The sequence below is a fragment of the Pipra filicauda genome, unplaced genomic scaffold (assembly GCF_003945595.2).
Source record: "Pipra filicauda isolate LSUMZ 115617 unplaced genomic scaffold, ASM394559v2 scaffold36_size6622888_pilon, whole genome shotgun sequence".
In the NCBI taxonomy this organism is placed as follows: Eukaryota; Metazoa; Chordata; class Aves; order Passeriformes; family Pipridae; genus Pipra; species Pipra filicauda.
Genome location: NW_024104498.1, coordinates 2574214 through 2600188, shown reverse-complemented (window position 1 = coordinate 2600188; position 25975 = coordinate 2574214). Strand labels below are relative to the sequence as shown.

The 25975-nt window shown below is 38.7% G+C and overlaps 1 protein-coding gene across 2 annotated transcripts in view; it reads left to right on the top strand.

Annotated features, from left to right (window-relative positions):
* The window catches only part of ST6GALNAC3 (ST6 N-acetylgalactosaminide alpha-2,6-sialyltransferase 3), a 191621-nt gene that overhangs the window by 105547 nt on the left and 60099 nt on the right, over positions 1–25975 (top strand). For both annotated transcript variants that reach the window (XM_039384736.1, XM_027746118.2), the window contains exon 3: positions 13179–13588. In XM_039384736.1, the coding sequence (XP_039240670.1) occupies positions 13179–13588 (410 nt within the window). The remainder of the gene's footprint in view (positions 1–13178; positions 13589–25975) is intronic.

Here is a 25975-nt window from a genome sequence, read left to right as displayed (position 1 = left end):
GCAATTGTTTTGCTGCTGCAGTGGGGTTATTCCAAGGGGAGGGGATAAATACGGCGTTCACTTATGATACACTTTTTCAGAATTGATTTTCAGTATCCTGCATTTCGTAGCCACAATAATTTTGCTGTATTACAATTGGAGCTGTGGAGGTCTGATTGTATGGCAGTTTTTCCTGTTTTTCTGGAATGCACTGAATGTTTGATTTCTTGCAACATACCTCTTCTCCTCCTCCCTCTCCTCTGTCTCAGCCTGTGAAACCAGTTTACTGCTCAGTGACCTATTCATGCTGGATCAGTGGGTTTTTTTCTTTCTTTTTGTCTCTTGTCCAGCCCCAGAGTCCATTAGAGCTGCCACTTCTGCATCTCAGCCACGTTCCTGTGCTGGTGAAGGCACCACTACTAGTTAGTAGAGCTAAAAATAACAAGAACTCGCAGCACTGGTCTGCAGGCACAATTTACTATTTATCATCTTGTATTCACTGCTAACAGCCTTAGAAAGAAGACCTATGAGGAGGACTCAACTGAAATTCCCAGTGTCTACAAATATCCTACGAAGGAATGAGCCTGAACTTTGATACAGCCAGTCCAGCAGTCCTGGAGTTAGTTCACACGTGCCAGGAGGGAAATTGTACTCTGTTGCCTGCCCATACCCGGTGTCACACTGCCTGGAATGAACCTGTGATGATGATCTCAGGTCATTCTGGATTCCAGTCTCGTAACCATGCCTAATAATGTTTTATCTGGAATAAGATTTATTAGGTGTAGGTTCTGTGCAGGATTATCATATGACATGCAGATCGAATCTTATCATCCTGTTTTCATTTTAGGAACGTTTCTCTCTCCTCCTGTATTTTCTGTGATTTTTTGTGTGGCAGGCAGTAGAAAGAACCAAGAACAGACAAGAAAAAAAAAAAGAGAATAATTTTTTGCTAATTATTCAATTTTCAATATTTTGTTGTGGTTTTGGGTTCTTTTATTTTGGGGGGTTCCCCACCATGTTGGATAGTCCTCACTAGTAAAAATGTGTGCTGTTTTTTTCACTAAAATTTATGTAATTTCCTTTTAGTGGTAGAGATGTAGAATTACTGAAAAAAGTATTTTGGAAATAACCTCTGGAGACCATCTTGTCCTACATCATCTATAAATAAGATTAACATCAAGGTTAGGTCAGGTCTGTGCCTCTTCAAGCTTTGAAAATCTCTAGGGATAGAGACTACAGAATCTTTTGGGTACCTGTTCCAAAGCTTAATTGCCCTCGGTTACAAAGGTGCATTCCTTGAAAAAAGAGATCTTTTTTAATGGGATATCTATAGTCCATCATTATCTTTTCCTCAGCTCCCCTGCCTTGGTCTTTTATAGCCACCAGAATACCATGACTGTCTGACACTGTGCATGGTGGGGTAGCTGAACACGCACACACACACTTCTTCAGACTGCATCTATAATTCTGCAGTTGTATGACTCAGAGAGAGGGATGCCAAAACTTTCACATTTGCTTTGTAAATATTTTCTCAGAATTAAGTTAATACATCATCTAAACCCTCCATCTCTCTCTCACTGCTTTTAGTTTTGTTAGTACGTGTGTACATAGATGCGCTTTTTTTAAAGTCACTAAGCAGGCAAGGGAACGTAGAACTAATGTGACTGTGGAAAAGTTTTCCAACCTGTACTGTCTATAGAAATGAAGAAATGTTGTTTCTATGTGAGCCAAGGTTCATTGCTGTCCTCTTGACTTTTCCCTCAGCATAAGCTGTAACCTGGGCATTTCCTTTGGATTAGTATTTTATAATTATTTGACTTCAGTAGAATTTTTTTTTGACTTAGCTGCGTACTCTAGTCCCTCAGATCTGTGTGGTGGTGAAGTGGAATTTAGCCTCTCTGGTTCCCAATGTGTGGTTGTGAACTGCTGATAGCTTGAGGTGCAGCAGAGCCTGGAGCAGCGTTGTTCCAGAAGGAGGAGGAAGGGAGAGGCACAGCCCGTTTGCTGTAGAAGGCAGTTATCAGCCTTCCATTATCTCTTCCCTTTCTAGGCCATCAGTTGACGTGTATTTTGCCATATTCATCGTGCCAGGAAGGCACAGCTGTCAGCAGGCAGATGCTGTCAGAGGGCACTGATTTTCCCTCCCTTATTGTTGCCCCCAAGAACCTGTTTTGTCAGAACCGTGGTAGTCACTGCTGGATCAGTGTGAGTTACAGAGCCACTGATGAGCTTAGGTGTTGACCTTTAAGATTGCTTTTCAAGTTTCAAAGATCCTGCTGTCATTACAGTCCTTGGAATCACAAGCTACATTAAAGTCAACAATTTAAAAAATCAAAACAAAACAAAAAACCCCACACAAACTCTGCACTCACAAGCAGGTGGAAATGTAGGATCTGGTTTAACCCATTTGATGTCAGCAGTAACAGGAAGCTGACATGGCCCCCTAGGTTTCCAGCCCAGAAATAGACTTGAGGAGGGAAACAGTTTTAGTAGTAACCAGGAAAGTCCATATAGCACAGAACATCAGTATTTGTGCTCACATGCAAAGAAGAAACACTATATTCTGGCTGTGTGAGTAGATAGCTTACATCAAGAAAATATCCTGCATCCTTTTCACAGGCTGAAGGTGAAGGGCCTCTGCTCCTGCCCAGGGAAAGGAGCAGCACTGTGATCTTGTAATTGCAAAGAATATTTTTTTTGAGCTGTTTCATTTTATGGTCCCATGTCTAAATTTATTCTTTGGTGTAGAGTATGTGTTGCTAAGACCAGCCCTGCACAGATTCTCACCCCAAGGTTGACATGTGGCATGAGAAACTTCCGTGGTGTTTCTCTTGCTGGTGTGCGGAGTGTGTTTACAGACAGAAGACTTGTCCATCTATGAACTGTAAATCCAAATTTCTTTTCATAAAATTCAAGACATTAGGTGAAGTCTCTCTGAAGTCTCTGGTGATGTCAGTGGCAATCGATGTGCCATACATTTCCCAAGAAAGTCAGGTACATTACAGTGGTATTTTTCTCTTAAAGATGTATGAAAATGAATTTCTCTTTTAAAAATTTAAATTATAGGTAGAAGAGCTGTATGATTATAAGTAAACATTTTGGAGGTAGTGTTGTTTATATCTTACAGCTCTGTCATTGTCAGGCCAGATTATAGCGGAGAAAAAGATTGATTGGGTTTATTATTTTCATCTTTTAATAAGATTTTGTTTTGCAATTGCTTCTAGCGTGTTTCACCTCATAACTTACCACCTCATTTGTGTGTGTGTGCTATTCAGCACCTCAGGCCTTGGTCTAGTTCTGAGCTCTGTGATGAAGATGCACAGACCTGCACAAGACCCTGTTGACTTCAGGGAGATTTGGCAGAGGCCGCTGTGCTCGGGGGCTTTTCTTCAGCCCAGGTTTTGAAGTGAAGGGGAAGTGGAGCTGGTGTGGGATGTGGCAGTAGCAGAAGCTGCTCTGTCAAGCTCCATGATTAAGAAAAACTGATACAGAATGATCTTTGAATTATTTACAAATCGTGTCACCCCGGTAGTTTCCACTTGAGGGTGCTTACCGAGTTATTGCAGGTATTGTTAGTCCATGATACAAACTGGTGTCTGCATGAAATCTGCACTCCTTAAAATATGGTTAGTGGACATATGCACCAAGAATATGATGTAAAAGCAATCAGAAGGGAGTATATGTACAGCAATTTTTACTTTTGAAACAGACCTTTAACTTCAAAGTCTTGAAATACGCAGCTCTACTCCAACAGCTTTCATTAATGACTTAAGAGACCATAAAATAAATCTCCCTAATTATTTAAGCAGAACTCTCCAATCCAGTTTAAATTTCTGTCCTAGCACCCAGTGCCATAGCGTTTGAAATTTCAGATATTTAAAAAAATTACGATTTAACCTTGTATCTTTCTGCAACAAAAAATGATTTTATGATCTTGAAATAGAAGGTATTTAAAACAATTCAATTTTTGGACTAGGGCCCTGTAAGTGAAGTTTTAACCTGAAATGACATTTTTACAGAAGAGTTAAAGCATTTATACAGTCATAAAATGGTAGAGCAAATATTCCCAAGGTACCAATGAGGGGAAAGTAAATGAACGTGTCCAGAAGCAAGTATGTATTCTCTTTTAGATAAGGCATCCTGCAATTAAAAACACCGGACTTAGAAAGCTTCTTAAGGCTTATTTTGTCAAATGAAAAATGCCGCTGTTTTTAATGCTATTGTAATAAACCTTATTGTTATTCCTGGCATGGATATTATTTTTTTTTTTAATTTCAGAAAAATGGATAATTAGCATTTTAGCTTATCACTTTCCTTCCGTGCATACAAATAACTTGACAGATAGACCACCAAGAGAGACAAAATTAAATAATAGGTCTAGACAGCATGGAACTGAAATAAATTAGAGGTTAAGCTTCCAGCCTGTTAGGTGGATTTTCATGGGTAAAAAGAGAGGGGGGATACACAAGCTAGTTTTTCTGACAGTTTTTGCTACTTAACTTAATGTAATTTCTCCATATAAAATCCCAAATAAATTGACCTGAAATAAGACGTGCACTTCATATTTGAAGTCCCTTAATTTATTTGTGAGTCCAATTTTTTTCAAATGTTTTTAGATTAGAGGCCTAACAGGCATTCCTGCATCTGTGATTCAGCCAATAAGTTCCTAGATAATGATCCATGATTAATGGTGAGTGCTGATAATAGGAGGTTATTAGAGAAAGCAAACTTGGAACAAATCTGCTGTATACATTATATACTGTACCACCATCTGTGGGTATTTATAATAAATACAAATTAAAGTCAGTGGTTGGAGTAATCGATGTTTTGCGTACGTGACAGAGAATGCTTTAGAAATAGTCTTATGGTAGGCAGCTTCACAGTGAGAATTCTTGTTAATATTTTTTTGCACAGATACTTATTATTACTTGCAAATTAAAAGCAGTTTTTGTGGAGAGAGGCCTTTTGGCCTTGGTTGCTTTCAAGGATGTCACTCTGAAGTCCACTCTGTAAGGAAGGATTACGTGTTACGTGTTACCTCTGCTCTGCTGCCGCGCACGTTACTGGATGTAAGAAATTGGTTTTGCCCTTTTGTACTGAGATTCATTGGCTATTCAGCCCATGTGTTAACAGGACATTCCTCCCTTTTATGTCTCCTTGAGTTGTAAGTGACATTTTACCTCCTTGTGTTTCCTATTGTTTGCCAAGCAAATATGACTGCATAGAGAAGAAACTATTTTTATCTTATTGCCAAATGCAAAAACCAGAAAAGAAATGCAGTATAAACAGAGAATTTCAGAAGATAAAGTAAAACTAAACATTATGATACCGATAACTTGCTGAATCAAGGGATGTGTTTTGCTGGTAGTAAATATACTCTTGCAAATACAGTTTTGCAATGGAATGCTAGAAGGGATGCCATAGTTAGGATCAGGTGATTGTGTTGTGCTCTGAGTTGTTTATGATGTTTGATGGACAGTGTCTGGTTTATATTTTGTTTTTCCAGTAACTTTTGTGCTCAAAATTCGAGAGTCATCATGTGGTAACGAGGGCAAGTGAGCAATGTGGTGGATGTCAAGATAAATGATTTATTGGATTGAGCATTCAGCAAGCAGTATTTGGTTGGAAGAATTCCCAGCTTTTGAACTATTACACAGTCATGATATTTAAAGCCTGTATATTTGTAAATGGGTAATAGATGGAGTGTCAGAAACACTCTGGTTATTTATGGTCGTCAACTAAACCTCTGGGATGAAATTAGGAATACTCTAGAACTAGTGTAGTTAGTTTGGTTTCCCATTTTGAACAGCTCTGAAATTAATTTTTTCAGAGTGAATGCTGTTTTAGTGCCCACCTTGTGACCTTGCTGTATGGGGTGTGCATGATGGGGTTTGTCTCCTCTTCCATAACAATTCAATCCTCAACAGTGTTTGATGTGAGCATTTCCACATATGTTCCTGGGTGTACTTGTATTTTTATGCTGGCTTTTTTTTATATGCCAAAGAATACTCTGCTTTTATGTGCCAAAGAATATTCAGTGGATCTGAAACTGTAGACATCTCTGTGCCCACAGATGTCAGGGTTTCCAGTTACCTACAAGCTATAGTATTAAATCCAGGAGTGAAGTATCCATTTCCATCTGTTTTCTGCTTGGGCAGTTGCAGTGTCAATGAAAAAAGCTATTCCCTCTGCCTAATCCTGAGTTATCTGATTAACACATCTGATGAAGCTTTCTTCACAACAGTTATAACTTAACAAGCATATTTAGGTGTTTTGGTTCTTCTCTTTTGCTAGATTTCTTTCCCAAGCCTCTTGGTTTATCTTCCTGGCTATATACCAGTATTTTACTTTTTCTCAACTCCTCCTTCCCCTAACACGTGTGTCTTTTAAACACTAAGCTGAATTCTACCTTTTCATAGGTTTTCTGAAGTGTTTTCTATCCCTCTCTTCTCTTTTGGTGTGCTGTTTCAGTTAATTTCTTCCTCCTTTTGTGACGTATTCCTGTTAATAAGAGCATCTTCTATTGACTGAGAGGGCACACACAGGACAGGAAATGCCTTAGGGCAAAACTTTCTTCACCTGCTGCTCTCTCAGTGCCCAAAGTCCCTGTTGACCATCCCTCCTCCAGTGCTCTGCCTTGCCTGGGTCCTTCTGTTGTACTTGAAGCACTGAATTTGGCAGCTCCCTTCCTCCGTTAACCCTCCATGTAGAGACAGAGCAACTTCTCATGTTCTTTATTTACTCCCTGCCACCTTTCTATTTTTAAGTCTGTTTTTTTTTTTTTTTTTTTAACCAATAGAGCTATCAGGAGTCTTTCCACAGTTTATTATTCCAGAAGAAAATACTGGTGTAGGCTCATTTGAAAGGTGTCAGTTTTTGTAAAGTTACAGCTGGAAGTTAGGAAGACTGAAAAAATGAAAGGAACTGTTCTGTTAATGTGAACTATCATTCCTTCACCTTTTTGTAATACTGAAAAGTGTTCAATTGAAGGAACATTTTAATTCCATTTTAGAAAATTATTTAAATGTTATTTTTGAAAAATAGAAAATTAAAATATTTTGATGAAGGTGGAATTAGTTTTACTCAAATTTTGTTTTATGGGATTGTCATGAGGGGTGTTATCTTTAACTTTTTGATTTTTGCCTTATATTAGAATAGAAGAAAATACATAAAAAGAGTTTGTTCTTTATAGGTCATATATTTGACTCTGTTTCTACTCAGAGTTTTCTCACTTATATTTGAGGCATTCATTTTTCAGCTCTCAATAGCATAACGTGTACTTGATTCTTGCTTTATTTCAAAGCTGCCTGTACTGTCCCCAGTAGCAGCAGCAAAAGCAACAACATTCAGTGAGCATTTGCTCTGCTGTGTCTGGAAAGAGGTGGGAGCTGGCATGGAGTTGTCTGGAGCTGTCTTAAGAGTGAGAAAGATGACACTGCATCACTTTGCACTGTGATTCGTGTTTGGAAGGTTTGAGTTTGTGGGGTTTGGGTTGGTTTTTTTTCCTTTCCATGAGAAGGAGAACTAAACTGTTTTAAAAATACACTTGCTGCTTGAAAGTTTACATGGGGTAGGCGACTCTGGCATGCAAGTTTCAACTTCTGCCCAAAGTCTGAGCTTCCTTTGTTCTTCTTTCTCTTCGGCACTGACATCAGGAATCCATAAGATACTTGATCAAGCAAAAGGCTGGTACAGCCTCTTTAAGGAGCTGCAAATCAAACAGCAGTTCTGTAACAACTGGATCAGTGTATATAGAAAGAATTTCAACCATGGTTGTTTATTCAGTCTCTTACTGTAGGATTAGTCCCATTAAGTGCCTTCTATGCATTCCCTTCCAATTCATTCAGTTTAAATAAAAACTTCCTGCCAGCAGTCATGTACATATCAGTGACATTCATCTAAATAAAATATCCCAAGCGCTTGAGTCTCAGGAACAGTCTTATGAAGAGACACATCATATTCTATTTATTTGGAAATGGGATGCATGTTGATGTAGTGCTTATTTCAAAATAATGTCAAAATGTTAAAATCTTTATGAAATCTTAACATTAAATTTTATGAAGACAGAGATGTTTGCTGGGATGTGAAGCTGAGGGCTAGGACCGAAATCAACCGCTGAAGATAAAAAACCCCCCCAATACTACCATAGAAGGGAAAGGGGAACAACCACAAACTCAGGGTAATAAGACTGTGGGTTTTTATCATTTTTATTTTTACTGCTTGATGTTAGTAATATAAGGTGATTTATATACAGTGCCATATTAAATTGATAGCTCTTGCTGGGTGAACATACAAAGCACTATCTTTCTTTTCTTTAAATGTGCTGAATTTTGTGTTGGAGAAGCCTGGCAAGTCTTTTCTCCCAGTCAGGGGTCTGAAGAAAGTGAGTAAGTGTAGACAAAACCAGCTTGTTTAATCACTGAAACACAGGAAAAATTAAAATACATTTTTTGCTTGTAAAGTAGAGAAAAGCAATAAAAACAACGCCAGACGGTTAATGCCTCTCTTGTACCTTTCATTTCAAAGACCTCAGAAGAACATCAAGAAGAATAAAGGCAAAATCTATTCCCTATTGGCATCATTATAAATGTTGTATCCTCTAAAACTCCAAAGACATCCAAGAAGAGTGGAAGAATAAATGGCACTGAAATAAAGAAAGTCTCTCTGGAGCTTTGTTCAATCGGCTTTGTTAGAATTCACTCAAATAGGATGATTATAAGAAAAGATCTCATTTGTTTCAACATTAAAGGAGCAAATTAATATGTGGCAAGCTGCTAATAATTGCCTCATTATGTAGTGAATGGGCATTGCGTCCAATTTACAAAATTACAATGATATTGTTAAAGTAACAATTGGGAAAGTTTAGTCTGAGTTTCCTAACTCTCTGTGTAATTAGTTGTGGGATTCAGAATGAAACAGAGTTGGTGGTTGGAGTGAGCTCTCCGGTGCACCACTGGCCTACAGTGCTAAGAAGTCACAGGAGAAATTAAGCTTTTATTAGTGGAACTCCATCAGCATAGGTCCTGAGCTGGATTTGGTCCAGCTGAACAGTAAATCTGACAGTCTCTGCTGAGACTGGAGCTGGTCTGTCAGGACATTGTTTTATTGAACTCCACTGACTTGGGCTGAAGTCTTGGCCAAGTGGTTGAGAGACCTGGCCTGAGGGACTTCAGCGTGGGATTTCAGCAGACCTGCAGGTCTGTGGTGGAGAAACTTGGTGATCCAGGATCTGTGCCATGGGGAAACCCACCCGAACAAATGGTCCTGTAGCTGGAATTTCGATCTTTTGGTGGAGAAATTTGAAACGGTGGGGGAGTTGTTTCAAACTGGGCAAGTAAGCAATTTTCCAAATATTGAAATCCTACGTAGAAGAGAATCATGTTTTGTGACCTACTTAAGTTAGATTTGCTTGTGACCTTTTCTAATTCTGGCTGATTTTGTTATTTAATGATTTGACCTTTGATTCTGTGAAGCCACTTCATTGCTAAATGCAAAGATTTAATAACTAGAACTGTTTGATAAGTGACCTTTATTACACAGCTATTTCTCTTTGCTAGAAAAATGGCACTGTTTTGCAAGTTCTAATTCACAGTTTTAATTATCTTTTCTATTGTCTAAAAGCTTGCACAGGAAATGGAAAGGTCAGACATTTCATTTTCTTTACTGATTAAAATATAAGCTTTCCTCAACAGTTACAATGTCTCATTCAGGCAAAAGATGGGACAATTTGTCAGAATCATGCCCAGCTGCTCTACCGAGGACTTCTACATCCTCCTGATCAGCAACAAAATGAATAATTTTTTAGCAGCAATAATGGCTCTGTGGTGTGTAGAGGTGAAATAATGTCTAAGTACATGAAAAGAGAGCAAAAGGTGAATGGTTTCCTATGTTGTTTTTTTTTTCTTTAACTCATATATCTGTGATGCAAGCGAATAAAGATCTTGTGAAAGTTAAGCCCTGAATTGACATTCTCGGCCCAGAGACCATAAACAGAACAGCACAGGTTTCCATGGGGTCCTGCCAATCTGCATCAATCCTGTTGCTGCCAAACCATCTCTACAGATGAGAGGGCAGCCTGGACTGTCTGCCAGACCCATTTTTGGTTTATTTGATAAGGCTGCTGCTGAGTTAGTGTTTAATTGCTGCCCTGGTGTTTGTGATGCAGACACCTCTAAACAGTTGCTGTTAATTGCAGAACAGATCACCAAGAAGGCACATTTTCTCTATTTTTCCAGTTTCCTTCTCTCTGCATTCTGTGTAAGAATTGTCTCTCTGCTTCTGTTCATCATTAATACAAACAATACAGCAAGTTAAATTGAAAAGTGGTAGTTTTTCATGCAGGTTAGGGCTATCATGGGCAACCTGGCTGCCAAAAATTTACGTATGGGAAAAGTGTCTGAGGTATGTAGAACTCCAGAGTATGAGGTGAGGGGGAACAACAGCACATCACTCCAGCTCCTCAAGGATCATAGGGAGCTGTCAACTGTGTCCTACTTCAGTAACAGAAGCAGCACCAGCATCTACCCAGGGACTTCACCTATCCAGCCCTTCAGGCACCAAAATCCCTGTGCCTGAATGGCTCCTGGGGGAGCCACCTGACAGAGTAGCTACATTTGAGAAGTTTTTGAGTCTTAAAGGTGATATGACAGCCATAACTGAGCTGGGTTGTAGTAACAAACAGGAATGTCGTGTTAAATGAGGAAAATGAAAAAGTTATTGTATGTGGATTTTTGTGGATTAGTGGAACTGCCCCTTTTGTCCATGAGACTCAAACCAATGCCACCAGCTGCTGGCCTGTGTCCACAAGGAGTTCAGTGAAAGAATATTGGTGTGTGTTTTCTCATATGTTGAGGAAGATGATGCAAAAAGATGATGAAGTCAGTGAGTGATTCTGGAGTCAGTGGAATATCTGTCACGGGTGCCAGTCAGTCTCCTAACTCTCTCTGGGATCTGTTGGAAAATATGCATATTGGGACATGTAAAATCTCTCTACATTGTAAAAGATATTTATTCTGAGATAGGGCTGGGGGGGGTAAGCCTCTGCCTCTGTTGAAGAAGAACAGACTGTATGTTGACCTAGTGCAGGCATTCAGTATTATGAAAGCACTTTATAAATTGGAACAAGATAAATGAATCACAACAAAAGAGCTAGAAAACCAGGGGAGACAATTGCAGGAGTGAGTGTACTCAGTTTATTCGAGCAGAACAGTTAGACTCAGTGAATAGAAAATGTGCAGTGCATTTCTAACTAAGGTCAGAAAATCAAATAATTCCAAATTTAAGAGAACAGCTCCATTGTAACGGAGAAAAAAGAATTTTTTTGGAAAAAAAAAGCAAACCAGTGCTGAGGTTGAGACAAATTTGAATGGAACCGGATTCTTGACCAAATTGGCTTCTCCTATCTAACAGTTTCATATTCAGCATTTGTTAGTTTGAGAGTTCACCCTGAAACCTATAAATTAATCTACTGGGACTTTAACAATTCGCTTCATGTTAGGATATGAGTTATGCTCATGGATTTGTTTAGGTCACCCAGCCATGTCCTCATAATGTATCTTAGAGAGAATGTCTGTAACTAAGCAGTAAACAGAAAGACTCTTGTGTTCAGGTGCATCTCCTGGGATTTCATCCCTGCTGTCAGAGAACTGTGCAGGACAGCTCTCTAAAACTACAACAGCTAAAAAAACCTGCATGGTGTTCGGTAAAGGAAACATTGCCAATGCTTTTGCATGCTATCAGGAATCTTTAGCTATTGATGAAATGAGGAAAGAATGTTTTCATGAACCATTCACATGGAGAAATCGAATCAATTACAATAAGGAAATCAAAGCTTTGAAATTGTGAGGTTTATTGCAGAAGTCTTGCAGGATGCATCTTAGTTCAGTACAATATTTGTCACCCGAAGATATTTTAGCTGTTACAGTTTGAGTCGCTTCAGGTGTTTATCTCCTGTCCTTATATTATGCCCCCTTATCAAAGAATTTGATGTTTTGTCAGCAACCACGTCCTAAGGTTATAACGGTCAAATGTAGCCAGGATATTCATCCACATCAGCTAAATGAGGTGTGATTGTGAAGAGAAATAACCATAAGTCTGACCAGAAAAGCACCCAGGATTCTGTCAGACTAAATGTTCGAAGAACGTGGAGGGAATTATTCCTAAAAAGTATTAAACTGAATTCACTGGCTCCCAGCTGCGAGTATGACAGAGGATCAAGTCTGTGACCATACAAAAAATTGTAGGTGATCTCTGGCCTGAATGATCTTCTGTGTTTTTTTTTGATGGATTTAGTTTTCATTTGATTTAGATTTCTGACTGAACTTCTCATACAATCCAATTTAAATACAGGGCATTTCCTTTTAGTCTACTGGTACCAAAGAACTAATAAAAAAAAAATTACTCTTTATACTTTGACAAATGGAACATCAGATAAGTTCCTACATCACTATTAGATAATTTTTTCCTATTTTTAATTTGTTCTGGAGAAATAGCACCCTAGAACATGGTCAGAAATACTGTCTTTGACTTCAGTTTTCCGAGGATTAAGTTCCTAGTTCACGTGTCACCAGTCCATCTGCCTCTCATTTTTCATGGGTCATAACCACGCTCTGGAGAGAGCAGCGTATTTCTCTGTCTACATGTCCTTTCCAACTGCAGGATTTCCATAATACAAGATTGCTTTTTAGATATACATCTAAGTCTTTTGACTTCTGTCACAAATTTTGGAACTATTCATTCAGACACAGAAACACAGTCAGTGTACAGTTAAATTTCCAGCATTACTTTTTCAGTCTTTTTTTCCCTATTGTTGACAACACCTTGTTAAAAGACAAGACATTGATCTGAGTATTGTTTTCTGCTGCTCCTTTATTTCCTCGGGTTTTTTAGTGGAAAGAATAACATTTAGAGGGAAAAAGGAATGATTATTTGTATAGTTGACTTTTCAAGGTGGAGAACAAAGGCAAAGATTGGATCTGCCTATTTCACTAGAAAGGTTTGCATTCAGAGCTTTGTAGTGGTAGAGTTTTCTAGCAGCTCTACCACATGGGGATTGTGGGTTTGGTGTTTGTGGTTTTTTTTGAAAGAGAAACATTGTTATCAATTTGTTGTACTGTACCTGCCTTTCTTTTAACTGAATTTTCAGTCTTCACGTTTCACAGAGAAAAACTTGCCATGTATTTTTGTTTCCTGTCTTCCAGCCTCTACAGCTTGACTGTGACCTCTGTGCCATTGTTTCAAACTCGGGACAGATGGCTGGCCAGAAGGTGGGGACCGAGATAGACAAGTCCTCCTGCATATGGAGAATGAACAACGCTCCCACGAAGGGCTACGAGGAAGATGTTGGGAAAAGGACAACCATCAGAGTGGTCTCTCACACGAGCGTGCCTCTCCTGCTCAAGAACCCCGAGTACTTTTTCAAAGAAACCAACAGCACCGTTTACGTGATCTGGGGACCTTTTCGAAACATGAGGAAGGATGGGAATGGCATCGTGTACAACATGCTGAAGAAAACTGTTGACAGCTACCCCAGTGCCAAAATCTACGTGACGACGGAAAAGCGCATGAGTTACTGCGACGCGGTGTTCAAGAGGGAGACAGGGAAAGACCGGTAAGTCCTCAGTGTGAAGAACAGTTACAGTGTTTGACAAAAGATACATGAGAAAAGGCCATGCTGGATGCCAGCTACTAAGTGAATCCCCAGATACATTTTTAATGGATTGTTATATGGTTTTGACTGTTATAAGCACTTGATGAGGCAGCAGCTAGGCCCCATTTACCCCACCTACGCTACCTTCTGTTCGTTCCATTTCTGTTGGCTTGAGTCCCAAAAATATTGGATATCTTCCTGAAACGTTTTCAAAGCTGTGTGTTGTTTTCAGCTCAATTTACTATTGATTAAGTTGACATTTTATTTGAAGAGGATAATCCGACACAAACAGCATTTCCAAATACGCAACCTTGGGATAATTCTGGATATTGTATTTTCTTCTCAGTTGAGAGTCGCTGTAGCTTTTCTTCAAACGCTGACCTTGGGGTTATGCATTATTTCTCTTTCTTGGTGAAAATAGATTATCAGCGATACTGTAATAGATTTAGGTTTTTACCAGAATTATACTGAAATTCTATTTTCCATGTCCAAGAATTTGCATTTACGCTGCTCAAGTGGAGGCTGTAAGAGATGGAAGTGTGAGGGCCCCTGTATTGGCTGGCATGGTCAAGGTAGAAATTGGATTTGTGGAATTAAGACCACAAAGAGCAGGAGTTTGCAACCGAGATGCAAAAATTCAGATCATCTGTGTTTTGGCAGGGAAGAACACCTGTCACACACACTCATTTGAGTTAACTGGGAAGGAGTTTTCAGATCACTGCTGTGTCTTAATATTTATTTTTGAATTTGCGCGTCATGAATTTGAGGTTGTGAAGGACTGCAGCTATTCTGACCAAATTAAAAATATAGATATTCACAAACAGTTAAATGCAATCTGAACTTTTGGTGCCTTTTAAAGTAGAAGAACTTGTTCTCTCAAACTTGTTTCACTTTGTTATTAAACTGTCAAAATTTGGTTACAGTTGATTTTTCCTATTTTTAAACTTTGAAACATAGGGAAGACCCTGCCCCTCAGCTTCTTCACCATGTGCACATGTTGCTGCTGTGATTCTGGAGTCAGAGGGAGCTCATATATGTCATAAAGTTGTCAAGGTTATCATGGCTTCTTTAGTTTAATTGAACAAACTGATGAAGAGGCTAATAGAGAAAATACACAAGATCCATTCTTCAAAATTGACCTTTAATAATCCAAGTCATCCTGTTTACATATTAATCAAGATAAATATGATCATGGGCACATTACTACACTGCTAAAAATAAATTTGTTTATATTTATGAGTCAGTCAGGTCACAGTGACTTTACAATACTTTATCAAAATCCTTATTGTGAGACCAGCCCTTGACAAAAATCTCCTATTTTTCCTTTGAAAAAATCTCATCATTCAATGTCAAACTATCCTCATCTCCAGCCTAATCCACTCCTCTTCAACAAATTAACACATCTCAAGCTTTATAGTTACGCAATTAACACAATACAAATGCTTCTTTTCATGTCAAAAGCAGATTGAACTTCGCTTCTCCCAGTGCTTATAACTTAGTTCTTTAAGCAGCCTAAAGTCAAAGTGGCCCGTGTCCTTTCTCCTTAAGCTTCACCTTGTGAACAGTGGTAAATTTTTAAGAGCCTGCCTCATGACCCACATCACATGGCATGTGCATCCCTTGGGCACTGTGAAAAACCCACCAGTTCTCACAGTGGCAACCAGATAAAATCCTTGTATCTGCTGCAACTTTCATTTTTAGTCCTGCTTTTCCACATCAAATACTTAGTGATGTCTTTAACATCATTTAATGCTCTCGTCAGCCAGAAACAAGGGAAATGATTGGTGTGTCAACAGCCAACACCTTCTGTATCTCAAGAAAACATCTTTGGTTCCCTGCTAATTGGGGACCTCAGTTTGGAAACTGTTTCATTTTCTGTAACATCTTCAATTTGCAGGACCTGTCTGCTGTTTCTAGGGAGGGTCATGAGGTTATTAGACGGATGTGGCATTTGTGGCAGCAGTAAACGGAGAACACAAGAGATTTGTGGGCGATGAAAATAGTTTTGTGCGTTGTGCCAGGCTATTGTGATGCTGAGGCAAACTCAGGTTCCTCAGCCAAATATTCCTTTGGCTCCTCAGAGAAACACCAACCTTTGTTTGGAATATTAGATTGAACAGAGGTCTGTTTCAGCATGTTCCCAGCAAAAATTCTGGAAGGAAGCCAATTTCAACTCATATTTTAAAATGTACTGAGTGGATTGCAACCACATCTATTTTAGTTTAATCCTAAAATACTGTCTTTAAATACAGTGTATAGTACTAAGGCATATTGAGATTGCAACAGATTTCTAGTCTGTCGAGCTTTAATGAGCTTTCTGTTTCTACTCTTTGAAGTACAATCTTTTTAGGTAATGAGTGGGACTTTTCAGTAGTTTCATCCTTGTAGTGCTGAACTTTTTAAAGGGTGTTGTGAGAAGCAGCTGACAGGTATGTGCTGCAGTCGCTTCTCTACTGCAGAAAAACTCTGGTCCTGCAGAGGGAAGTTTATTCCTGACTTCACTGGGTGCAGGTTCACAACCCACAGCTTTGGTATTGACCAATGGTTTATTGCTGATGCATGGAAGAAACAAGAATTGCCTCTAAATAACTTCCAGCAAACAAGGTCGTGTATTTTGTTACGAAGCATTTTTTTAATTCTACAGCAGTACAAAATACCCTCTGATATGGGCTATCCACGCTGGATAGTTAACCTTGCATGCACATTAGAAATGTGGGGGACACATGTTCTTTCTGAGAGTCTTTGTTAGTGAAGCATTTGAGTTCAAGGTGGTGAATGCTCATCCACTTTGAATAATTGTTGTACATAAATAATATTCATTACCAGACATTCAAAATTTTTCATTAATGCATTTTACTTAGTACTTCCCTAGAGGGAGCATAAAGCTGGCAGCTTCTTCCAGTTCTTCACAAATGTTTTGTTGTATTATATATATTGACTCAAGTGAAAGGATTTCAAGAAATATTAGATAATTCCTAAGTGTGGCACCTTTGTATGTACCTCAATTGAGATAAGTGGTTCTAAAGCCATCTATATCTTTGCCATGCATTACAAATATAATTCAATATGGTATAATAACATTTAATTGGTAATAACAGAGAAAACTGTAGTCTTCATTAAAGCAGCAAAGCTAATTCTGGTCTGATAAAGTGCACTGAGCATCCCTAAATAGGTTTTAATTAGCTGGCACCAAAGCTGCACCACCCTTAGGGAGGGTAAAATTAATGAAAACTAGCAGCAAATAGATCAATGCTACTGGATGTTATTGCCTTAGGTGAAGGTGATGAGAAGGAAAGGAGTTTCTTTTAAGGATCATTTAGAAAACAGTCTGCATTAAAAGTCACTTTCAAAAAGCAATGCTAAAATAAATCTGTGCTCATATCAGTGGAGCAGTCTAATGTTATCTGGACTGCAGACTCCATTTGTGTTTATACTACAGACACCTCAGGCTGACCACTCAGCCCTGTGCCTCCGAGCAGGGCCTCTGGTGGCTCAGCCCCACGTCCCCTCTCGGGGCTGACGGTGAGATCAGACCACTCCTGCCCTGCTGCACGTGGAGGACACCGAGCCCCAAAAACCCAACCAGTACCGAGTGTTCTGTTACTGCTCAAAGCACAGCTCAACTCGGTGTTTGTAGCCACTCTTCTTGTAGGTAACTAGCAAAAAAGAGCTTTGTTACCTAAAGAAAATTCAGGGAGAAAAAAAACCTCTGAGGCAAATTAGTTTTGGCGGTGAGATAAGGAAAGGGTTTTTATTTGTGCCTGGGCATAAAGATTACATGTCCCTCTGTACAGATGTCACAGTTTATGATATTGCCTGTCCAATCCCAGATGTTTCCACCCTGTGGCTTTTACCCTGATCCACCCCCATCCCACCCCTTGGGAATTGGGACCAGGGGCTTTTCGAGACCCCCTTTTCATCAATCACAATCTTCTTCAGAGTACAAGGGGCATATATTCACCAAGTTCTTGACTGTACTTTTGCAGTTTAGGCCAAGGTACAAGTGTTCTCTAAACAAAATAGGCCTACCTTGACAAGAGACTAAACATTTCTACTGGAATTCAGGGGATAATTGATATGGGGAGCATGGAATGGGGTGATAAGGTTGGGGAATGTGTGTAGTTATTATGCTAAGGGTAAAGGAATAAATGCTGCTGCTTCTAAATCTACTTCTACTATATAACTACTTATAAAGCTTATAAAAATAAGAAAATCAGAAAAAAACCAGATGGACCTTAAGGCATCAGCTTGCTGAGCTCTGCTGAGGAGATGTGTTCTGAGCTCCTAAAGTTCCCGTTAGGAGATGTGAGATAATATTCTGAAAACTAGTCAGTCTGGTAGACAGCTGACTTTCCACACACACTCTTAACTCTGACAACACCCATCCCATACCCAAACAATTCAGTTCAATTCAACAATGGTTTTTTTGAGATTATTGGCTACACACACCTGCCTACAGGAGGCAGGTTCTCTGAGCCACATTTGCAGTCAAATGGCTGTTTCTGAAAGACTTTTGTAAATATCATGGACAATTCTGAAGAAACTAAATTGCTTTTGTGCTTCTCTTCAGGTTGTTCTTAGTTTCCTCTGTTCATGCCAGATGGTGCTGGGTTGTGTTAGGTTGTGAGGAAGCTGTTTTATCATTCAAGCAGAAAGATGGATCATTCTGATCGCTGACTTCTGTGTCAGGATTCAAAATTTGGGGGTGTGCTCAACCTGCTATTTTACTCAGATCTGCTCACTAATTATTTATTGCTTTGGTGATATACGAGATCTATATTTTATCTCTGTCATTTAGAGCTAGCAAATTATATTAATCTAAACTTTGGATTGACACTGTGAAGACAACTGCAGTCATCACAGTTTCACCTTAGCTAATATGTGGTTTTTCATGTGTCTGACTAATCTACATGAAGCTATAGTCTAGCAAAAATGTCAGTAAAATGAATAAATGAAATTACATTCTCTGAGGCTCAAGTAGCTGCAACTTCTATTGTTTGGTGATATTCTCTGTGAAGTGAGGTAGTAAAGCTGTCAGTATCCAGAACATCAGAGTTTTATGCCATCTTTCTGGTTGTTGGCTTGAATGAAATATTATAGTAATGATATTTTCACTTGTGCACTCGCTTACTTATACATATTGGTTTCCCTTTCAGAACTATTCAGAGGAAATATGAAATCTTGGCTAGTGTTAGTTAAAATTTGCAGAAAGCAGTTTTTAATTGGGAAGCTGTGAACATTGACACTGAGCCTGGCTCAGAGTTAGATTTTGGCACTTGCGAAGTACGTCCCATCAGTGCTTTGTATTAATGTGCCTTTTCAGAAAAGAAAATAGAATTTCTGGGAGATGAGTAGAAGAGCTAGGGAATATCGTTGTTTTTAAATGACAGAACTCTTGGAAGGAAACTTCAGACTGACAGAGGAAATGTATAATGCCCGTTGAAACATTTTTAAGGACAAAAATGAATTGTAGTTTACATTTTGCTATAGTCTTTATCATGGTGATGTGGTATCTACTGCTGCACCAATAAAGTCAGCAAAATGTTCTCAACTGTCCTTGAGCATCACAGCAAACCAAAAAATATGTGTTTCATATAGGGACCATTTTTCAGGTACTTGATAATGGATCTTTCTTGAACCATTGCTTGGCACTTCCATTCTTTCTTTTTAAAAAGTAATTCCTTCAAAAAATGCTAATGAATTTGTCAATCTTAATTCATAGAGGGTTTAAATAGTTTCATTGTCACAGACTGCTTTATTACCTGAAAAAACAAGGGTCTAAAGCATGAAACCTTAATGAAATAAATAGATTTTTCATTATAAAACACTTAAAAGCCCAACATCTATTGCTATTTGTGGTCAATCACCAGACGGCCAACAACTCTTTTGGGGTTTATATTCACTCTTCCATTTCCTGGTAAAACACCAGTTGTTCCTGAGCGTCCTACATTGATTCCCTGCAGCCCATTAGTAACTGCATTTATATTCTTTATGAAGATTTTCCTAATTAAGATGAACATTTTTCTCTATTAGGCAGATGGAACTCAATAGAAGAAGTCTCTTCTTTATTAACAGGCCAGTAAATGCTGTACAAAGCACAGCACTTCTGTTAAGAAATACAGCTCCTACTACATTACACTAATTACATAGTAAAGTGAAACTTTATTAAAAAATATCAATATTAGCTATTATTTTGTAATAAAACTGTGGCTGCATATAGATTGGTGTGGGCTTAGAGACCTATTGATTCCGTGGTGATTGCTGACTTTAGCCATAGAATTATTTCTTTTCACTTAATGATTTAAGACAAGAAATATATAATCAGGCCCTACTCTATCACTGAGCATTTTCACATATTCTTTGAATTTATCCAAAATCTATTGCTTTTAATTTATCATGTATTCTTTAAGTGACCCTGAATCTGTTTTCTGCTCCCGACAAACCATATGTTAAATCTTTATACAATGTTTGGCACGGTCCTAATTACATGCACAGCTTTTTCATCCTGTCCTTTAAATATTCTGCAGCTTTCATGATCGAGAGTTTGGCTGATATCTCTCAGAAGGAGCACTGGCACTGTGTAGATGGGATTCTGCTTCAAATTTTGTCATATCCCATGAACATACACCTTTTGAAAGGGTGATGTCAGTCAGTGACTCCCACTGTGTACTGCAGTGCTTCCAGTTTTGTTGCTGCTGCTGAGGATATTTCATGGTTGCAAAGGCAAAAGTCTTAGAGGGAAAAATTAGCAGAAGCACAGATTTTGAATGAAGCCTTTGGTGTTTGTAGGACCTTTACTGGATCATCTTCCGTAGTTCAACGTTTTTGATTTTTCAGATCACAGTGTGTAAAACAGACCTTGATTTTCCTAAAGGAGCTTAAAATTTTGAAGGAATATAACTAATCTTTTTTTTAAATCAAGAAATTAGTCTATTTTTTTTAACTCAACCTTGCTGCCAGCTGAAACAGTTGTCTTGAAGACCACAGAGTGATTACCATTGAAATTTATATTTACTACCAGTTGTGACACGGCAGTACTTTTGTGAGATATATTAAATAGATTAGAAAATAAATATAATGTTGCTATTGCTTTAGTATGATACCTGTTGGTTACTGGTAACTGTGGGGTTTCTAATGGAAGCTCCCTGAACTGCACTGAACTGTATTTACACTGTTTAGCAAAAGACAGTACTACATTCAAACTGCATTAGATGCACCAGGAGGTTTGTGATATAGAGTTGCTGCTCAAGTGAGGATAGCAACTTTAGGAGACTTCAGGGAATAAACCACTACAGTGATTTCTTGCTTCAGATAGAGATGAGTTCCTACACATCTGTCCAGCTGCTAGTCAAACTTATGAGAAAATACTTTTATAAGAAAAGGTGTATGAGAACTAGTCTCGACTATCTCACTGAGTGATACTTAGCAAAGATTGTCTTCTCAAAGCTTTTTACAAGTAGGCAACACAGCGAAAGAATAACTGTTTGAAAGTGGAAAAAGTTTATCCTGAATTGATGTAGGAGTATTTTACCTTAAAGTGTAGAAAAATTAGTAAACAAATTCAGAAAGGAAAATTTAATTTTCCATTAATCAAGCCTATGTGAGACCTCACAGACATAGATGGGAGGAAAACGGGGAGGGAACAGTGAACTTTTTGACTCACTGAGTTAATTTGGAACTCGCTGTAGGTGCTTGCTTGTGCACATCTTTAAAATCTATTATTACCCATGTGAAGACAAAGCAGATGTTATACATTGTTTTATTTCTGTGTCTGTTGTCATGGATCCCACATAAAGAATTCAGGCTGCAATTTCAGAACAGCAAAACTGTACAAATCTATCTATCTATCTATCTGTCTATCTATGTGTGTGTGCACGTGGATTTATAGCACGTCTTTGAAGGTAACTCAAGATTCACAGCTGTGCTTCCTGGAGGACATGGTGTGCTGTTGGGATGTGCTACAACCTGCCTTTAGAAAACAATCCTTGACTACATCCTGTGCAGCTCCTGTGACACTCAGATTCTCTGAGCTCTTCACTGTGAGGCAGCCATGCATTTAGAGAGTAACATGCACAAGAGCAGCATGTACAATTTTTCTCAGAGATTCACATCTTCAGCGGGTTTTGGAAGTTGTAACAGTCTGGAAAAACATAACTGTAGCAGTGGGGATTTATCATGAATCTTGAATCTTATGTCTTCCAACAGTTTGTGTGACATCGCAGATATTACCAGCGTGGGGCTTAGTTTGGGTGTGAAGCAAATACTTTTTTTCACGCAGGTGTTCAAAGATTCAGCTGTTCTATTTTCAAGACTTTGTAAGGAATTCCTGATTGTGGTAGCATTCAGTACAGTTGGGACTGTGAACCAGAGGCACCACTCATCTCATAACCTGAGCAGTTAGTATTCAGTAAACATGCAAATTGCAATAGAAGAAAAGGTTTCTTACTGCCTGTGTTTGTTCTTTGCAAGTTTGTTGTTAGTACCCCATCCTGATCTTTGGAGACTTCTTTTTCTCTGTTTTTGTTTTCAAAAGTAAGTCATCCCAGCATACATATCCTCTCTGCTCTGGTCCTACTGATTACAAAAAGGAGACATAAACTCCCTGGATAATAACATTCTCTACATGACTCATTAAAACATTCAAAGCACAGGATTTGCTGCAAAGATTTGAAAATTGGTGCAGATGATGTCACTAGCGTAGAAGAAGTCAGAGAAAGGAAAGAAAGTGACAACAGATGAAATTCTGAAAAACAAACAGCATGCTTTTATCTTAACAATAAAAACAAAGATAAATGTCAGAAATATGTGCTCTGTGTTCAGTTTGCTCTCCATATGTTGTTTCAGAATTTTTTGTGAAGAAAATTCATTAGAGTTGCTAGTTCTCCTGTCTCCAAAGAGTGTTCCAAACATTTTCCATGAGAGTACTTCTGAAAATATGGCAGTTATCACTTAAGCCTCAAAATGCCTTTGTGAGGCAGAGAATATTCATCCCCTTTTTACAACTTGCCTTCCCTGAGAAAAGGACGCTGGGGGAAAGCAGAAGCTATTGCTGTGCAGAAATTCATGCCCATAGGGCTTTTTGGATGCTGTATGTTCACCATGAAGGCATTTCAGCTTCACACAGTGCTAATTTTGGGGTGGAGTGGTCTGGAACTGCAAAATGGAACAAATTTCTGCTGCTTTATAACCTATTTCCAGCCAAACATGGTGATGTTCTAACATTTCCTTCTATGTGAAATTAGCGGTAGTCCCTTGAAATTTTACAATCAACCAAAATATTAGGAAAAGAAAATAGTCTGAAGAGTATCTGCAAAGCAGTATTCCTCTAAAAGAAGAATTTCAGTTTCAATTTTTTCAAGTATTATTTGTTTTCCTACTGTGTGTCCATCCCTTTTAGCACTCTTTCCCCACCTTCCTCTAGTCCATTAAGAAATGTGATTGGTGTTTGTCATTGTGTTGCTTTTTCTTTTATCAAGAGAGAATTGTGTCTTTGCCTGAGCTTGGTAGCTGTGAGTTTTTGCTCTCTCTCTCTCTGTGCTTCTCTGATTTTATATAAATGATGACACTGCTGAAATATGTTTTGTATTTGGAGTAGAAGAAAGCAGTGGTCCTTAGCTCCTTGGGGCTTATTTCAGGGTCTTAAATTGCCTTCACCTCCTCTGCCAAGAAAGCACAGTGTTTGACAGAGTTGGATTTCAGCCTCACTGTACAGATTGTGCCAGGGATTCTCAGTTGCAATGACATCCCGGGGCCTTCTCACCCCTAGGGGTATTTTGAGTCTTGCTCGTGGAGTGCCTTGAGGATATGAAACTTCATTTAACTCTATATTGGATGTCCCCAGGATATCTTCAAGCTTCATGTACTGCTTAGATCTGTCTAATCACTTCCTGCCAAGCTACACTGCTTTGCTTGGTTAGAAGGTGGGCGATGAATGGATGAGTAACTAAAGCCAGTTCAGTGTTTATTGGTGGGAAATAAGAGTATTTCAGGCACTATTACTGGATATGGTTTAGGATGGTACTTGAAGACGATATATTGAAGGAAGGCTTATTCCAGTTTCCCTTCCAAGCTTTTAATTTTGTATCCCTTGAAAGTTTTCCTTTTTTTTTTTTTTTTTCCAAATAATAACCACCGGTGTCATATAAATTTGGCCAGTTTCAGGATAGCAGTAGCAAGAGCAGCTCCACATGTTTTCCTTAAACTTTTTCTGTCTGTGTACCAGGCCTGAGAGTGGTATATATATTATAAATATTTTCTTCATTATTACTTTACATTTTTCCCTGAGGCTTTCATACTGATTTCAAAACCATGGTCATCTTTATACTAAAATGGTGGCATTAATACATCAGTCTTTGTGGGTAGATTATAATATAAAGTTTCAAAATAATTGCCCACTAATATGAGAGGTGGAAGTATGTATAGTGTTCTGTTGCTCGTAATGTAACCATTAAAATAATAATTACATGATAATGAAAAGACTCGTCATGCTTTAGTTTATCTTTGAATAAAGTTAATAGCTAGTGAAAAGGGAAGGTTATGTCTAACTACATTTTACAGTCCTTTTGCACTTCCTGTAAAGAGAACATTTTGCACAGAATTGTAGATTGGCATGCTTCAGTAAAGTTTGTATCCACTCTCTGTCTGCTTCAAAATATGACTGTTTTAAAACCATTGGTTACAAGTTCCTTTTTATCAAATGGTACATGCAGTCTTCACAAAGAACATTTTTGAAATTAAGTTTTCAGAGCAAGTCAAGTTTGCAACACGACTGCATTGAACAAAAATTTTAAAATAAATTTAGATTTCTCAGGTTTGAAGTGTTAGAAGAATGAAGGCAGCTTGACACTGAGTCAGTCAGTAGGATACTGTCTCTCTTTAGGGGAATGAGAAATGTCAAATGTATACATTATCTATCATCTGTGGCAATTTTGTGTTAGTGTTGTCTACAAGCCAGCAGCATTGTCAGGCACAGGAGAAAATTCCTTTTCTACTGTATCCAGAGGTGGAACATGCAAGAACAAATAGAAAAACAGTGCTTTGACAAAGAAATGTCTCCTTTTGTATGGTGGGATATATGAACTCTAAGTTAAAAGTGTTTAGTTCAGGAATGCATAGATAGAGCTCCCAAATTATCTTAATGGCAGGAACAGTAATTAGAATTGAGACATTTTGCTGGTTTTATATCCAGATCCGACTACACTGATTTTTAAAGATCCAGTAAGATTGTTCTCCAGTTTTTAATACTTTGCATATTTTCTAAACATGATTTGGTTGAATGTTACCTTTAAATGTCAAACTCTTGGAAGTGGGAATTATATAATCTAATCCGTTTCACTCCAGAACAGAATTAAGAGATATGAATTAAGCAGTTGTGAATGAATTAAGCATTAAAAATGTAATTGCATTGATTTTTCTAGGTATTACACCAAATGATATCAATAGAAAATGTCTTTGGTCTAATAGTGTGATATTTAATTAGTTTATGTTAATTGCCTGCATTTCAGAAACAAATTACTTGACTTCTTTATTCAATGAATGAATGAATGACTTGGCCTTTTGCCATTCCTCCACTGCCCAGTGTCCTGTCCCTGGACAGCCAGGGAGTGCTCCAGGCTGGGAGGTCAAGGTGGTGAGGAGAGCCACAGGCACAGCCTCGCCACTGCCAGGACACCATGGCAGTCTGACCTCCTCACCAAGCAGGTAGAGCAGCTTTTCCTCTCGAGGGGAGGAGATTGTAGACTTCCTACCACATTCCCAGCTGCCCTTGCCCGTAGCTGATGGGAAGGCTGAGGCATCTCCAGGCTCAGGGCGTGGGGGTGCTGTAGAAGAGAGTGAAGCTGGAGGCCAGCTGAGTTGGTTGGTGCATCCAGATGCTGGATTGTCTCCTTTGAGGTGACAGGTCTTGTGTATTTGCAAAGGTGGGGTTTAATTTTCTGTTTCAGTGACCTAAGTGATGGGTTGAGTTTGTGAGCCACAGTGTACATGGTTTTGGGTTGTTCAGAGCCTGGTTACCATCTGAGTCTCTCTTCAGGTGCCAGGAAAGCTCAGTACAAAGGCATACACTGTGAGTCTTGAGGCCTGACCCTAAGCAATTCTGGAAGCATTTCAACTTTTTTACCTTCTCTTACACCTATCTCAGACTCTCCCATTTGGATTAGCTAACTCAAATCACAGGCTGTAATGTTGTCACTGTGCTTTGGTCACAAACTCTTCCTCATTTGTGCTTCTCTTTAATCACAGAGTCACAGAATTGTTAGGTTTGGAAGGGACCACTGGAGATCATCCAGTCCAACCCCCCTGCCAAGGCAGGGGCACCTGAAGCAGGTGACACAGGAACTCGTCTGGATG